This window comes from Cryptomeria japonica, chromosome 6 (assembly GCF_030272615.1).
Source record: "Cryptomeria japonica chromosome 6, Sugi_1.0, whole genome shotgun sequence".
NCBI lineage: Eukaryota > Viridiplantae > Streptophyta > Pinopsida > Cupressales > Cupressaceae > Cryptomeria > Cryptomeria japonica.
In genome coordinates, this window is record NC_081410.1 from 78,199,283 (window position 1) to 78,214,290 (window position 15,008).

The following is a 15,008-nucleotide window of genomic DNA, read 5'->3' on the forward strand; positions in this document are numbered from 1 at the left end:
TAGTGCATTTACAATAAGGCACAAGATGTGCAAGATCCCAAGTATACAATGCATAGTGGCACTTTATCTCAATGTGTTTGCATAAAGAAAATGCTTGCAAAAACATGTCTACAATGATCAGAAGAGACATAAGGCTAGAAATACATAAAGAACAGCCAAAGACGAGACATCCTACACAAAGAAAGAGATCCTAGGACCTGAAACATCCAAGATATTCATCAGAGTGTTGAAAAGCAAAAAATTGAATAAAATGTACCTGGAGCATAATCTAAAAAGAAAACTCATATGAATGGAAAGTGCACAGAACAAGCTTTCCAACGATATAAAGTTTTCAAAAAATGGAGTTCGAATGCTCAAGTTATGTCTCTTGGAGTGCAAAAAGGAACTTCTAGCTTTGATGCAAAACACACCATCAAAAAGGAAAAATCAGAAGATCAAACCTCTAGATCTGAAGAGAGCTCAAAAAGAGTTTTCTGACTATATAAAGTTTTTGAAAAAGCGCCTCCGTATGACCAAGTTACGGCCAAAAGAAAAGAAACCCCTCTTTTAGGGCATAAAGAGGGTAATTTCTATTTTTTTACAAAAATTTTCTGATGCATTTGCAGGTACAGCCATATCGATTTTTGTGCCTCGTAAAGTGTGCCAATGTAAAAATCATGGCCCATATGCCCTTGTCACCAAAATAAGTCGAATTATATATCAAAATGATTGGAAACGCCCTTCACAACCAATAGTGAGGTCTTTTTTTGGCCCAAACTTCTCTAAAAAAAATTAATGAATTTTCTAATGATTTCTTGAAATTCGTGCCAAAAAAGGCAAAACCAAAAAAATATCCATAACATGAAAATGGGGGGGTTTTGGGCATTCTGAGCTCAACGATGAGGTCTGTTTGAGCCCAAAATGATCAGAAACAAAACAACTGCCCCAGATCCAATAAAAAAGCTTTGAAAAAATTGAAACCCTAACCTCTAAAAATTGTCTGAAAATTTCAAGAACAAGTAGCAGCGGATGTAGGCTTTGATACCATGAAGAAGTTGAGAAATACAACTTCAGAGATCCCAAGAACACCTACAAGCAAAATAGCTGTCACAAGAGAAGAATGGAAGCTAAAAGCAATAATGGCTTTGAAGAAAAAGATTATCATTCAGAGAGAGAATCAATTAAATGAACAAGTACAATACAATCCTTATAAAAGGATATTAGCAACCCTAAAGAAACCCTAAAGAAACCCTAAAGGGATAATGTGTATTTAATAATTAGAATATTATTAAATGCCTAAGTTTAGCTTTAGCGTAGTAGAGTATAATAGACTAATAATTAAATAAATAATTATTAGCTAATACAAGATCAGTCTAACATCTTTTTTTGAAAGATGTTAAATGTTTTTAGTTTAAAAGCAGGCAAGATATTTTTTCTGTATAAATGTCCTTTTGCCTAGTGCTAAACAAAGAATTGGATCTAAGGACATTTGGACATATAGAGAAACTCAACAAAAAGGGCAGTGGTGATGCAACCAACCCAAGGGGTCGAACTATGCTTTTGAAAGTTGATGTCCTAGATTGCTTATGAGTTGAAGCCCAAATAGGTAGGGTTAGCCCTTTTACTAGATAAACACGAGTAAAATGGTTAGGCTTACACAATATTTTAGGTGGGTGATTTCTCCTACAAAAAAATATCTAGATCCTTAAGCCAAGCTCTGAATTTAGACATCTCAATGAGAGGGGCAGCATTTTTAAGTAAAATGGCATGGGATTTCGTGCAATTTTACAAAACTGCTACAACACAAAGTTGTTCTCATATTCAGATTGGTCTATTTTTTTTAGGCATTATAAATTTACACGTAGGAAATGTTCTCAATTTCCAATTTTTTGAGAAAATCTAAGTGTTCAAGCAAATGTATTGATGTTTGGTTTTTATGTGAAGTGAAACTGGGAGCATAAAAATTGGCAAAGCCAATGGTAGATCTCTAGTGATTGTAGTTTGAAATTAAAACAAAATGGATTTCAATGTTATTGTTCAAAAGGAATAGATGAGTTTTAAATCCTTTGATTTTGAAATACCAAGTCATTAGTTTTCGTTGTTTTGTGTTTTTTATGTTTCTGCATTGTGGTATGCAAAATCAACCTTCTAAATTTCATTTTTATGGATTTTTTTGTTGATAACTCATCATGGATAACAATTATGGTTCAGAATTCTCTAAATGTCATTCAATGTTATTAATGATCATATTGCTTCCCATAAGAGTGTGTCGCCTTAGTCAATTTTTGTATTGCTTTCATTTTATCTTTGATTCTTTTGTCACACTGTTAACATATTTGTACTGATTCAAGTATTTCGACTTGGGACATCCATTGTTGAATGGTGTTGCAGAGAACTTTGTAAAAGTTGCAGGAGTATGATTTTTTAGGGTTTTTTGTTCGGTTAATATGATGTTTGATTTTTTTTTGAATGATTCCCTGTCGAATATGCAAATAATAAGAGTGTATTGAATTATGATTCTAGGTGCAGATAGGAGCAGTGCAGGTTGTATCACGAGAGGCTTTTTACATTGCAATTGAAGTTTTTGTTTATTTTTCCGGTTATCCTCTTGCTGGAATAAGCTGAGTTTGGAGAACCCTCCATTTTTCAATGTTTATTTTGATTTAATTGAGTGGTTTGATAAGTTTCGTTTCTATTGTGCCGAAAACATCTCTACAGGGTTTAGTGAAGAGAGTGGCGTCGATTTTGGATTCAAGAAGATATGACGTCTTCCCATTTTGAAAGGTGGGTAATAATGCTATTTCTTTTTAAAGTTTGTAGAATTTTTACTTCTTTGTTTAATGACATAATTGATGATGGCGTTGGGCATTTATCCGCATGAGAACCACATGGGAAATCTCTAGAGGCACTGGTATTATTTTCTTTTCAGCATCTCTACATGTTCATTTTCAGTTCACAGCTTATATGTATTTATTACTACAAAACAAGTCTTCTTGTGAAAAAAATGGTGCCAAATTTATTATTGGCATGGGAGCAGGGCATGTCGTGAAAAAAGTTGTACTGAATTCATTAACTAATGCATTGTTGCTATGGTAGTCTTTGAATGGTGAACAAGTTGTCCAAGTATGAAACAAGACAATCATTGACTGGGACTCCAAGAGTGAAGATGCAAAGACCTGCAACAGGGGTTATGCATTTTGATGCAGAGAAATTGTGCAGTACATTTGGAGAGGAATTTGATTCTATGTTTGTTTGAAATTTTCAGTGATTGAAAGGTCATGCCATACAGTGGCAAATGGAGTCCCAAGGAGTAGCCACAGAACGATGCTGCAAAATTCAGCCACAAGTTTTTGTCAATGGCCCTACGCATTTCATAGTATTCAGAACTGAATTTTGGAACAAACAGTGAACAAAATTCATCACAAAACGAAAAGACACAAACACTGAACAAAATTCATCATAAAATGAAAAGACCCTAACAGATTCCCTAAGTTTGAAGCAAAGAACATCCGGAGACAAAATATGCAAATGACAGGGATCTGAATGTTTCGAGAAGTTTCATTGTTTCCTGAAGTCTCTACTTGAATTAAGTTTTATTTTTTATAAATAAAATTAATTGCGGTTTCCAATGAAAATTAAGATAAATAATTTTATACTAATTATTAAATTTGTTTAAAATAAAAATATTTTCAAAAATACTTTGATTGCATCCAACGGATGCTATAGTATCCTGCCGGTACAGCAGGAACTAATAAATCTAGCAATGTGTCTAGTAAAAAGTAGTACATGTAGTACATAATAGTGTAGTACAAATAGTACATAACACAATTTCAAAATGTATAAGGTAATAATAGGTTAGAAAGAGATGACAAAAAATACAAAATGGCCCATACGACGTGACAACGTTATGAAAAGCAGGTCCACCTATATTTCATTATTATTTCTGTTTATTGTGTTATGTCATCCGATATTTTTTATATAAATATTTAATAAAGGAAAAAAACAAACAAAATTGTAAACTAGAGCTATTTCCTAGCTCTTGCCGTTTATTTGCTGGCAATGAACGCTATTGAAGGCTTTTTCACTTCTGAACGATTCAATTCAATGGTTTTCACAATTTTCCAACGAGATAAGAAAGAAAAATGAATGTACAGGTGGGTCCTCAGCCACAATTTTTCAATTTTTTAAAGCGCAGACCTGAAAAATTAAGAGAAGGACGCATATCTGCTAAATTCATTAAATATGCTCAACATTTGAGTATTTAACACGCTTCCCTGATAATTATACAGAGCAATTATTGGTTTGTTTTTTTGGGAGGGTCGTTGAGAAAAAACCCTCTAGTCATGACTTTTTTCGTGTTGTAGTTGGTCGGATTTTGAATCCAATTTTTTGTTTAGCTGGAGTTCTGGATTTTGAAGGACAAGAAGGTTTAGGAGTGGAAATTTGGCTTTCAGTTCTGAACTTTTAAGGTCGAAGAGAGCTTTTCTTTCAATTCGCTTGTATTTTTGTCCTTTTTTCTTTCCTGGGCGAGAATGGATGCAATTCAGGAAGAAGAATGGAAGAAAGCACAAGAAATTAGCATTAGCGTGGAAATTGACCTGGTTTCCGCAGCGAAACGACAGCTACAGTTTCTTGCTTCTGTTGATCGCAATCGATGCCTTTACGAAGGTCCAGCTCTCGAAAGAGCCATTTTCAGGTACTTGTTTGATGAAAGATTGAATCTGAAAGTTTTCTTTTTCTTTTTTCAAAAATTGTACCGCTATAGATGTTTTTCAAGATATGTTTGGATGAAAATCTGTAAATTTGTGGGCAGATTATCGACTTAAAACTTTTTTGGTCCGCTTTTGAAAATACTGACACGATATGCGATTTTCCTCTTTTAGTTCTGCGGAATCTTCAAAAATTGTAAAAGCATAGATTAATTTCAAGTCAATTCCATGCTTGGAAGAAATTCCAAATTTTTCTTTTCCTTATAGGAAAAATATTAAGATAATATGAGCTGTCAGCCGAATTTGTGGATCGAACTGAGGCGGAAATTCTGTTCCCATATTTCAAGCCTCACTAAATGGGCTCATTATCAGGGCAAACGTCTTTCCAGCAATCAGGATGCACATTTGACCTTATACTAATTGAAAAACAAAATCATGTTATATTCTGAATTTCAATTCATTTGTAAAAATACGATTAAATACGGTCAAATGTGTATCCAGAATGCTGGGTAAACAATACGCATTGTCAGGGGAGATAATTTGGTGTTTTTCTTATTGTTTTGTAAAGGATATTTGGAGTATCATAACATGGTCTCATGCAGCTGTTTTAGGCTTGGGAATCTGAAATCTCTTATTTCATGATTTTAATTTTTCATCATCTCTTACGCTTGTTAAATTTTTATTTATTTACCATTCTTGGTTAATGGTGAATCCTGAAATCTAATATAATCTGCTCTAGTAGATATGTTACTTAGGTATGTTGTGTAATTTGAAACTAATTCTGAAAATGAGGTGGATTATAAAACTTAGTTCTAAATCCTCTTGCCTTTGTTGTTACAGATACCAGCATTGCTGGCTTCCTTTGCTTGCAAATCACACCTATTCCAACACTGCAAAATTTCCCCTGGTTGCTCCACTAGACTGCGAATGGATCTGGCATTGTCATAGACTCAATCCAGTATGCAAAGAATATTACATTTGTAAAATTTGAAGATTCAAGTTAGCTTTTAGGTTATAATTCATCTGACAACATGGTTTCTGTAGGTACAATATGAAAAGGACTGCATGAAGATATATGGGAAAATAGTTGATGCTTCTTTTGCAGAAACATCTGTTAAAGAATTCGCCAGGAAGCAGACAGAAGAGATTTGGAAAAATTGTCATCCAGAAGAGCCATATGAGCTTGATTTGAGTCAATGTGATTTCGATAACAGTCATAGAGTAGCTTTTCAGAGTTTCCAAAAGATTGAGTATGACCTTATGGAAGCAGTCAGAAGACAAAGTTCATTCTTCCATCAGGTGGACATGTCTTTGTATGAATTTTCTGAGTTGCAACACAATCATGTATTTTACAGTTCTAATGATCGTAAAGTATCTCCTTTTTACCAGAATCCACATTAGGAATACAACCTGCTTTCAATTGAGTCGTTGGGATCTTTATATTCATGGTTTAATATTCACTATGTAACTCGGGCTGCAATGGGTCCTATACCCTTGTCTACTCTGCCCTGATTTATAAATGATGTCCCCGAATCCCCACATCTCCTGATTAAACATAGTTCATATGGAAAGGACAACTAGCATGTGTTTTGTGGTTTGGGATTCATGAGTAGAGTTAGGGCACCACTTTCTTCTTTTTCCTGATATCTCGGTTCTCTGCAGGTCTCTCGAGAACATATGTCCAATGATCGCTTCCTCAAAGGAGCTGAAGAAAGATATAAGGGATTTCTGTACTTGATCAAGAAAAACGGGGAGAATTCTGTTAATTGTTTCTGTGTTCCAACCTACGATATTGATTTGATGTGGCATTCTCACCAGCTGCAGCCAGTTGCTTACAGGAGAGATATGTTAAAAATGCTTGGCAAGGTGTTGGAACATGATGATATGGATTCTGACAGAAGCCAAGGAAAGAAGCTGGACGTTGGTTTTAGAGAAACTACTAGGCAATGGGAAACCACGTATGGAAGAAGATATTGGAGAGCTGGAGCCATGTATAAAGGAGATGCACCCTCTCCTTTGCCTTTTGGTCCTCCTCCGTTGGAGAACACTGTTTGCATAGGGGAGCCTCTATTCCAGAATGACAGGAAACAGCAGGACAATTATCTGACTAGAGCAGAGATCGTAGAGGTCAGTTTGGCAAACAAACCGCATATATTTACCTAAATGTTTTTTTTTAAATTCAACCATGTATGTTTTTGTTTTGTGAAATATGGAAATTTTATGTGCTTACAAAATATATCTCTTTCGTGATGGAATATGCATGAAAATCAGGGAAGACAGAGTTCTCATGCATTGATTTCATTTAGAGGACTTTTATGCAACGAAGTTCTAAACTCAAGCATTTACACTGAGATAAAACCATTTTTTTTTTGGCATGGTGGAAATATTTTTTTTCAATTTTGGTAGATGAACACTAAGCTTTTGAGAGAGTGAATTGCTTCAAACTTTAAACCTGTTGCTTTGGTTGATCATCTTTCAGGTACTTTTGGAGGTTGTGAGTGTGAGAAACATACCCAAGGACCAAGATGGTGTTCTATTTGTTAGATATTATAAGCAGAGAAACTGCAATGAGAAGAGGCTCGTTGTAGATGCAAAGGAGATACAAATATCATCATTGTCGAAATGGAAACAACTGGGCACCTTCCGGTGTGAAGCTAATGGAGATCTGATTTTTGAGCTTATATCTCAATCTTCTTCCACTTTAGAAAAGAATAAATGCTTCAAAGTTCTAGGTCATGTGTCGATTTCGCTGCATACTTTGTTGGATTCACCAACCTTTTCACTAGAGAATTGGTTCCCTTTATCAACAGATATGCAGCCAAATGATTCCAAACCTCTTAGTTTGCATATTGCACTTTCTGTCACTCCTCCCATCATTGCTCCTTATCTGCTCCAAGCTGATAGGTTGGACCCCATTACTAGGAAAAAACAAATTCTACAACTTATCAGGAGAACCAAGCAAGCCAAAAAGATGACCAGATTTTTGGATCATGGCAAAAATGAAATTTTCACTGTTCAGACGAGGTAAGCTTCAAGGCCTGTAAAAATATGCACCTTAGTTCAGGATTAAAGCTAAGCAAATTATTTACTTTGCTGTCTTATCATGTGCAGAACAACAAAAGAACCATATGTAAGTTCGCCAGAAGGAAGTTTAAAAGTTTTATCTGACAGAAGGCAAATTATCACTGTCCACCAAAGAACTCCCAATTCTGATAAGTTGAGAACATCTGGTATGGAGTAGCTCTAGATAATGTCGCCACATTGGTATAGATGCTTTTAATAGTATTTCAGGTGTTTGGCTTTTTTGAAAGAAATTGAATTGACTTTGTATTAGTCTTTGCAAGTAATTGAAGTAGGTCAATGCAATTCAAGTAAAGGGAGCACCCAAAGAAAGGGATGGCTCCTTTGAAAAAGGAAAATGAAACCTTTTATTGAAATGGCAAATGCTACTTACCAAGTTAATATTGACAGACACCCCAAATTTATAGCATTAATTTAGCATTAGTTTCACATTACCATAAAAGATTAGATGATGCTTATATGTTTCTTTCATATATTTCTTTTGCCGGAGAATATCATTACTGTGAAATGCCAAAGATAACTTCTTGATAAATCCTTTTTCTTGAAGATATCTTCTAAATCTGATGTTAGTGGGAAATTGATGCTTTATTGAAGATGAACCTGTGGCAAAGGCCGAGGAGCTGATTTCGGGAGGAGAGACAGCACATTGGTCATTAATGAATAATTCATGCAACTTGATACTTCGAAACGTGAATGATATCTCAAGAGAACCCATATTTGAGCTCAGTGGAAACTTGGGGCATCCTGTATGTTTAAATTTTTTCCTTTAAGTCCAATTGTTTTTATGCATCTAGTCTGTTAGTTTAATGTTCAGGAACATTCTCTATTTTGGTGACAGTTAAGTTTGCTCTCTGGTAGAAAGCTGCAATACGAAGTTAAGGGTTCTAAACCAGAAATTGAGAGAGAATTTGTGACATTGGTGCGATATAATCCAGAGGCTCCATTTGGCCAAGCAACATCTCTTTTCAACTGGAAGTCTCTTGTTGTAGAGGTATGTCAATTGAATGTATCAAATACTTTACAGTGGCAACCATGCCAAATGTCACTGGTGTTGGGTCCTTATACTTGGTCATAGCTAGGCATTTATATAGCACTTTCTCATATTTTCAATCTAATTCATAAGCTTATTTTGATCAAGAGCATAATCGTGCTATGTAGGTTGCTGAGAAAGAGAGTGTTCTATTGGTGGTGTTGTTATCAGCAGTCATTTCTGCATCATTAACAAAACATCAGGAGCCAAAATCCCCGTCTAAGGGTGCTAAGGTTAACAGGAAGGTCTGCCCCACTGGTGGGTGATTTAAAATAACGTTTCATTATTTAAGGGAGAACATGAATTTTTAATCGCACCATTTGCTGGCTTGCTGTTGTTTACAGGTACAGCTGCTCGCCGGGTAATCTTTCTTAATGGATCCAATAAGCTTATGCAAGGAACAAACAGGAAATATGGACATGGAAATAGATTGCAGATTCGTTATGGCAGGCATTCAGTTGCAGATGCAGGATTGGGTGGTGCTGCAGCAGCTATGGCAACAAGGGCAGGAGGATGTGGAAGTGGTTGTGGAGGTGGGTGTGGTGGATGTGGATCTGCTATAGGTGCAGGAGGATGTGGAGGTGGTTGTGGAGGTGGGTGCGGTGGATGTGGATCTGCTATAGGTGCAGGAGGATGTGGAGGATGTGGAGGGGGGTGTGGAGGCAGTGGTGGATGTGGTGGGTGCGGTAGCTCATTTTAGCTCGCAATTTATTACAGTATATGCCATTGGTTCTTATCATGATTCAACATGTCATTTGAGGGTACACATCTTTAGTGGTGTAGTATAAGATAGTTCGTGAACTAGCATTAACTCTGGACTCGGTAGAGTTTTAAGTTTGCATAATGATCTGTTGTCATTGCGAGATGCCCTAGTCTTAACTCATTTGTGGACCAACTAGTACGTACAGACACTCCAAGATGAGAAATTGTGCCATTTGTGTTTTTATTTTGATAATAACAACAAATCATGTTGACTGTGGGTATCTTTCACATCCATGAACCTTTACATTGAAGCATACTTTGGAGTTTGAATCATGGATTTTCCCAGTCCTCGATGTTTTGTGATATCCTTTATATGCTTAATTGAAGGAATAAGGGAGTGATGGTATCATAATCAATAGTGGATCAAGCAATAAGAATATAAATGGACAATTTCTAAAGGAGAACAAAATAGCTTTATTGAGAGCTTATACAAATTTGGCAAATTTAATGGAAGAGGAGATGCATGCGTTCTACTCTATTTTATTGCTTCGAATCGAATCAATTTATAAATTTACGAAGTCAGATTAAAAGACTTACTAAAACTAGTAATTTAGGGCTCATTTTTAAAATTGAAATGGATAGTTGAATGAAAGCAAGTTAACAACAAAATGAAAAATTACTATGAAAATTATCTAACTCTGATAGCCCAACTTAGTGATGTCTTAATTTTAGTCTAGTGAATAAAAATTTAATTCTCGGATTCCTTAGAAGGGCCTCCAAGAGACTTAGTTTGAGGTGCTCAAAGAGTAGCTTATAGAGCTCACTTCCTAAGACACCATTTAAAGCCTGTGCTTTAAAAGCCTATAAAAAACAAATTCCAAAAACGTAGGAAATTTAAGAGAATATATTTTTAATATTGTCTAGATCAAGCCATGTTTACGCAATTTCCTTGTATATGAATTTTCTCAAGAGCTAATGCATGTCTATCAATAGTTGTCTTACTAAAATGGTATTTAATCATAATATGCGTAGTCTTATAGCCAAATGAATAGCATTTTAACTATCATAGAATGTATTCACGACCTCTTTGCATGCGAGATAGCTATATACTCTGCCTTAATAATGAATAAAGCAACTATTCCTTAAAGCTTTGTCGGAAATAGGTTTTCTGGCAAGAGTAAAGAAAAGCCCAGTGTTCATTTTGAATATTTGATTAAGACAAAAAAGCTGCAATAAAAATTAAAAAAAAATACCTGCCATGATGATTTTTTTGTTACAAGGGAATAGAATATGTAATAGAATTGAGGACAACTAATGTAGAATTTTTTTATTTTTTTTTCTTTATCTTGCTACTGATAAGACGAGGAATAGTACAAGATTAGGCATAATCTAGTTCACTTTCATAATTTTGATTTAAGAATAATAATTGAAATTATTAATGATTAATTTCAATTTCAATTACTAGAATATTCTTACTTTTTTTTCTTAATTATTTCGCATTAAAATAAAGTCAATAAAAATAAGAAGTGAACCTAACCCATTAACTGATTAATATATAAGTTATTCTGATATTGAAAATTAAGGTAGATTTTGAAAGTGAACCTTTCTCAATCACTTGAAATTATTCAAAAATTTTATATTTGGTTATTAATTGGATATTCTGTCGAATGATTTTTTTCTTTTCGAAAAAATGGATATGTAAGTCTAAATTCTAGATGGAATTATTTTCCTTTTCTCTTTAATAGCATAATTCGATTATGATGTACCAAACATTCTTATATTAATGTACTAGACATTTTACTTTGGTCATTCTACCCGTGGAAAATAGATTGGAATTGAGATATAAAAAAAGATAAGAAAAGGTAAATGGTAAACAAAGGAACTGTTCATTTTTCATTATACTCAAATAATATCCCTTTTTTTACTTATGAATTGAAGAAAGGGAAAGGAACGAATAGAGTTCTTTCCTCTAGCTCTATGAGTTAGAAATAATATCTATTTCTATTTATTCGTAGAAATATTGTAGTAGTAAAAAAAATAGAGATTCATAAAGTATTTAGAAATGTTACTATGAGTAAGATTCAAGACGTAATAATATTCAATAGAATAGATGTTGTGAATAATCTCTAGTGAAGAGCAGGGAGGAAGAAAAACTAACTTGATTTTCCGGCATTCTGTTGATATTTATTACATTCAATAGATATTTTTTGGAAAATAAAAAAAAGGGAATAGAAACAACTTCGGATTATCATGCATTTACTTATATTGTATTAGTTCGGTTTAACTGAATAAAATCTGTGCCAATAAGGAATCTTCGAAACCCGATTTATTGAAAGGGATGATGGATGAAAAATTGTTCATAAATATACAAAACAGCGTATACCCTTTGATTCTATCGGATAGGGTGCTCGGATTAGGTTGGAATAGTTAAATAGGAGGATTACTATGACTATAGCCATTGGAAAGTCTTCCAAAGAGGAACAAACTTTATTTGATATTATGGATGATTGGCTACGCAGAGACCATTTTGTTTTTGTGGGTTGGTCCGGTCTATTGCTTTTTCCTTGTGCTTATTTTGCGCTAGGCGGATGGTTCACGGGTACAACTTTTGTGACTTCGTGGTATACTCATGGATTGGCCAGTTCCTATTTGGAAGGTTGTAATTTTTTAACTGCTGCAGTTTCTACACCTGTTAATAGTTTAGCACAATCTTTGCTGCTATTATGGGGTCCTGAAGCATAAGGAGATTTTACTCGTTGGTGTCAATTAGGTGGTCTATGGACTTTCATTGCTCTTCATGGCCCTTTTGGTCTAATAGGCTTCATGCTACACCAATTTGAACTTGCTCGATTTGTACAATTACGACCTTATAATGCAATTGCATTCTCTGCTCCGATTGTTGTTTTTGTTTCTGTATTCTTGATCTATCCATTAGGCCAGTCTGGTTGGTTTTTTGCACCTAGTTTTGGCGTAGCAACTATTTTCCGATTTATCCTCTTTTTTCAAGGTTTTCATAACTGGACCTTGAATCCATTTCATATGATGGGAGTTGTCGGAGTATTGGGTGCTGCTCTTCTATGTGCTATTCACGGTGCTACCATGGAAAATATTTTATTTGAAGATGGTGATGGTGCAAATACATTATGTGCTTTTAACCCAACTCAAGCCGAAGAGACTTATTCTATGGTCACTGCGAAACGTTTCTGGTCTCAAATTTTTGGGGTTGCTTTTTCCAATAAACATTGGTTACATTTCTTCATGTTATTTGTGTTGGTGACTGGTTTATGGATGAGTGTCATTGGAGTAGTTGGCCTAGCTCTAAACTTACGTGCTTATGACTTTGTTTCTCAGGAGATTCATGCAGCAGAAGATCCTGAATTTGAAAATTTTTATACAAAAAATATTCTTTTGAACAAAGCCATTCGTGTTTGGATGGCGAGTCAGGATCAGCCTCATGAAAACCCTATATTCCGTGAGGAGGTTCTACCCCATGGAAACGCTCTTTAATGGAACTCTAACTTTAGCTGGTCATGACCAAGAAACCACTGGTTTCACTTGGTATCGTCTTATCAGCAGCAAGATAAAGGAAATAAAAAGCTAGATCTAAAAAAAAATTCTACATTAGTTGTCCTCAGTTCTATTACATATTCTATTTCGTTATAACAAAAAAATCATCATGACAAGTATTTTTTTTTTATTGCATCTTTTTTGTCTTAATCAAATATTCAAAATGAACACTGGGCTTTATTGCAAGAGCCCTTTATCGGGCTTGAACCTAACAATACAAGAAGAATATTCAATAATGAATATGAAGAAAGATTCTTTTTATTAACAAATTCCTAGGGATTTGAATATTATGACAATAAGTAGGCCCCTATCGTCTAGTGGCCCAGGACATCTCTCTTTCAAGGAGGCAACGAGGATTTGATTTCCCCTAGGGGTACTAGGCTAGGAAAGTAATTATAATACCTAATTAGGTATTATAATTTCCCATTTTTCCGTGGGTCGATGCCCGAGTGGCTAATGGGGACGGACTGTAAATTCCTTGGCAATATGCCTACACTGGTTCAAATCCAACTCGGCCCAATACCAACTTGATCGATAGATTGAGATTGATATCAATCTATTGATATTGGTAAAAGAGGTAATTGGTTTTTGAATCTCGTATACTCGATACAGAAAGAAGGGAACGAACAGATACTTTCAGAATATTTGAAAGAGAAAAGTTTTACAAACTGTTTTATCGACCTGGCACAGTTGAATTACTATGACTAATTAGTCAATAAACTATACCTAGTGGGATTGTAGTTCAATTGGTTAGAGTACCGTGCTGTCAAGACGGAAGTTGCGAGTTCAAGCCCTGTCAGTCCCGATTCAATAAATTGAACAATTGTTTGAGTGATCCCTGCCCCAAACAAGAGCAAAAAAGGAAAAGAGAGTAGACTAGAATAGATTTGATGAATTTTTTTTTTACATTTTGAATGTGGATTATACCACTGAATTATCAACATAGATCTGCAATCCTCTTTTATCCATACTGCGTATAGCTCTATGCTCTGCGGTCATCTCTCATATTTTTGTTTGCTCAGAAATAAATAAAATATTTCAAATTTGCTAGTTCCTTGTTTTTTAGAAACGAAAAGAATGTTTTTTTCATTATTTATAAAAAATAAAAAAGATTCCAATTATTTTTTTTTTGTCGACTATAATTATCCAATAGTTCAAGTACAATTGATATTGTTGAAGCACAATATAGATATGGTTTTTTAGGATGGAATTTTCCAACCTATAGGGTTTCTAGCTTTTTTCATCTCATCTCTGGCAGAATGTGAGAGATTGCCCTTTGATTTACCAAAAGCAGAAGAAGAATTGGTAACAGGTTATCAAACTAAATATTCGGGTATCAAATTTGGTTTATTTTACGTTGCTTCTTACCTAAATCTATTAGCTTCTTCATTCTTTGTAACAGTTCTTTACTTGGGTGGATGGAACTTATCAATTCCATTTATACCCATTCTGGAACATTTTGAATGGGATTCTATTTCTAAAATTAGCAGGGTCATTAATATAACAATCGAGATCCTAATTATATTAGCTAAAGCATATTTGTTCTTATTTATTTCTATTACGGCAAGATGGACCTTGCTTAGGATAAGAATGGACCAATTATTGGATCTTGGGTGGAAATTTCTTTTACCTATTGCTTTGGGTAATCTGTTACTAACATCTTCTTTCCAACTTATTTTATTGTGACTAACTCTCTTTTCTTCTTCGTGAAGAGGGTTGCAATATATCCAAATTTGATAGATCAAATCTATGAAGAGAGAGAAATTTCTATGAAATGATTATTCAAGGATATTTTACACATGTTCTCCATGGTAACTGGGTTTATGAATTATAGTGAACAAGCAATACAGGCTGTGAGATACATCGATCAAGGTTTTATGGTTACCTTATATCACATGAATTGTTTACCTATTACTATTCAATATCCCTATGAAAAATTG

The 15,008-nt window shown here is 34.6% G+C and overlaps 1 protein-coding gene and 1 pseudogene across 2 annotated transcripts; both read left to right on the plus strand.

The window, feature by feature from the left end:
- The first annotated feature begins 3,891 nt into the window (after positions 1-3,891).
- On the plus strand, positions 3,892-9,777 carry LOC131072875 (glycine-rich domain-containing protein 2). 2 transcript variants are annotated; one of them, XM_058009168.1, is made up of 10 exons: positions 3,892-4,675; positions 5,529-5,646; positions 5,733-5,987; positions 6,351-6,815; positions 7,168-7,712; positions 7,800-7,918; positions 8,364-8,515; positions 8,608-8,760; positions 8,928-9,057; positions 9,144-9,777. In XM_058009168.1, the coding sequence occupies exons 1-10, from the start codon at positions 4,512-4,514 to the stop codon at positions 9,497-9,499; spliced, it is 2,457 nt and encodes an 818-aa protein (XP_057865151.1). In that variant the 5' UTR covers positions 3,892-4,511; the 3' UTR covers positions 9,500-9,777. The 2 variants fall into 2 exon arrangements, with proteins under 2 accessions (XP_057865151.1, XP_057865152.1); XM_058009169.2 differs by having other exon boundaries at positions 8,928-9,044; positions 9,144-9,310.
- Positions 9,778-11,934: 2,157 nt separating this feature from the next.
- LOC131072854 (photosystem II D2 protein-like) lies at positions 11,935-13,008 on the plus strand (annotated as a pseudogene).
- Positions 13,009-15,008: the final 2,000 nt, after the last annotated feature.

Bases quoted from the DNA above. Each gene is read 5' to 3' on its own strand.
- LOC131072875 (XM_058009168.1), top strand. From the start codon at position 4,512: ATGGATGCAATTCAGGAAGAAGAATGGAAGAAAGCACAAGAAATTAGC. The intron at 6,816-7,167 runs GTCAGTTTGGCA...ATCATCTTTCAG, and splicing joins CTAGAGCAGAGATCGTAGAG to GTACTTTTGGAGGTTGTGAG. The intron at 9,058-9,143 runs GTGGGTGATTTA...TGTTGTTTACAG, and splicing joins CAGGAAGGTCTGCCCCACTG to GTACAGCTGCTCGCCGGGTA.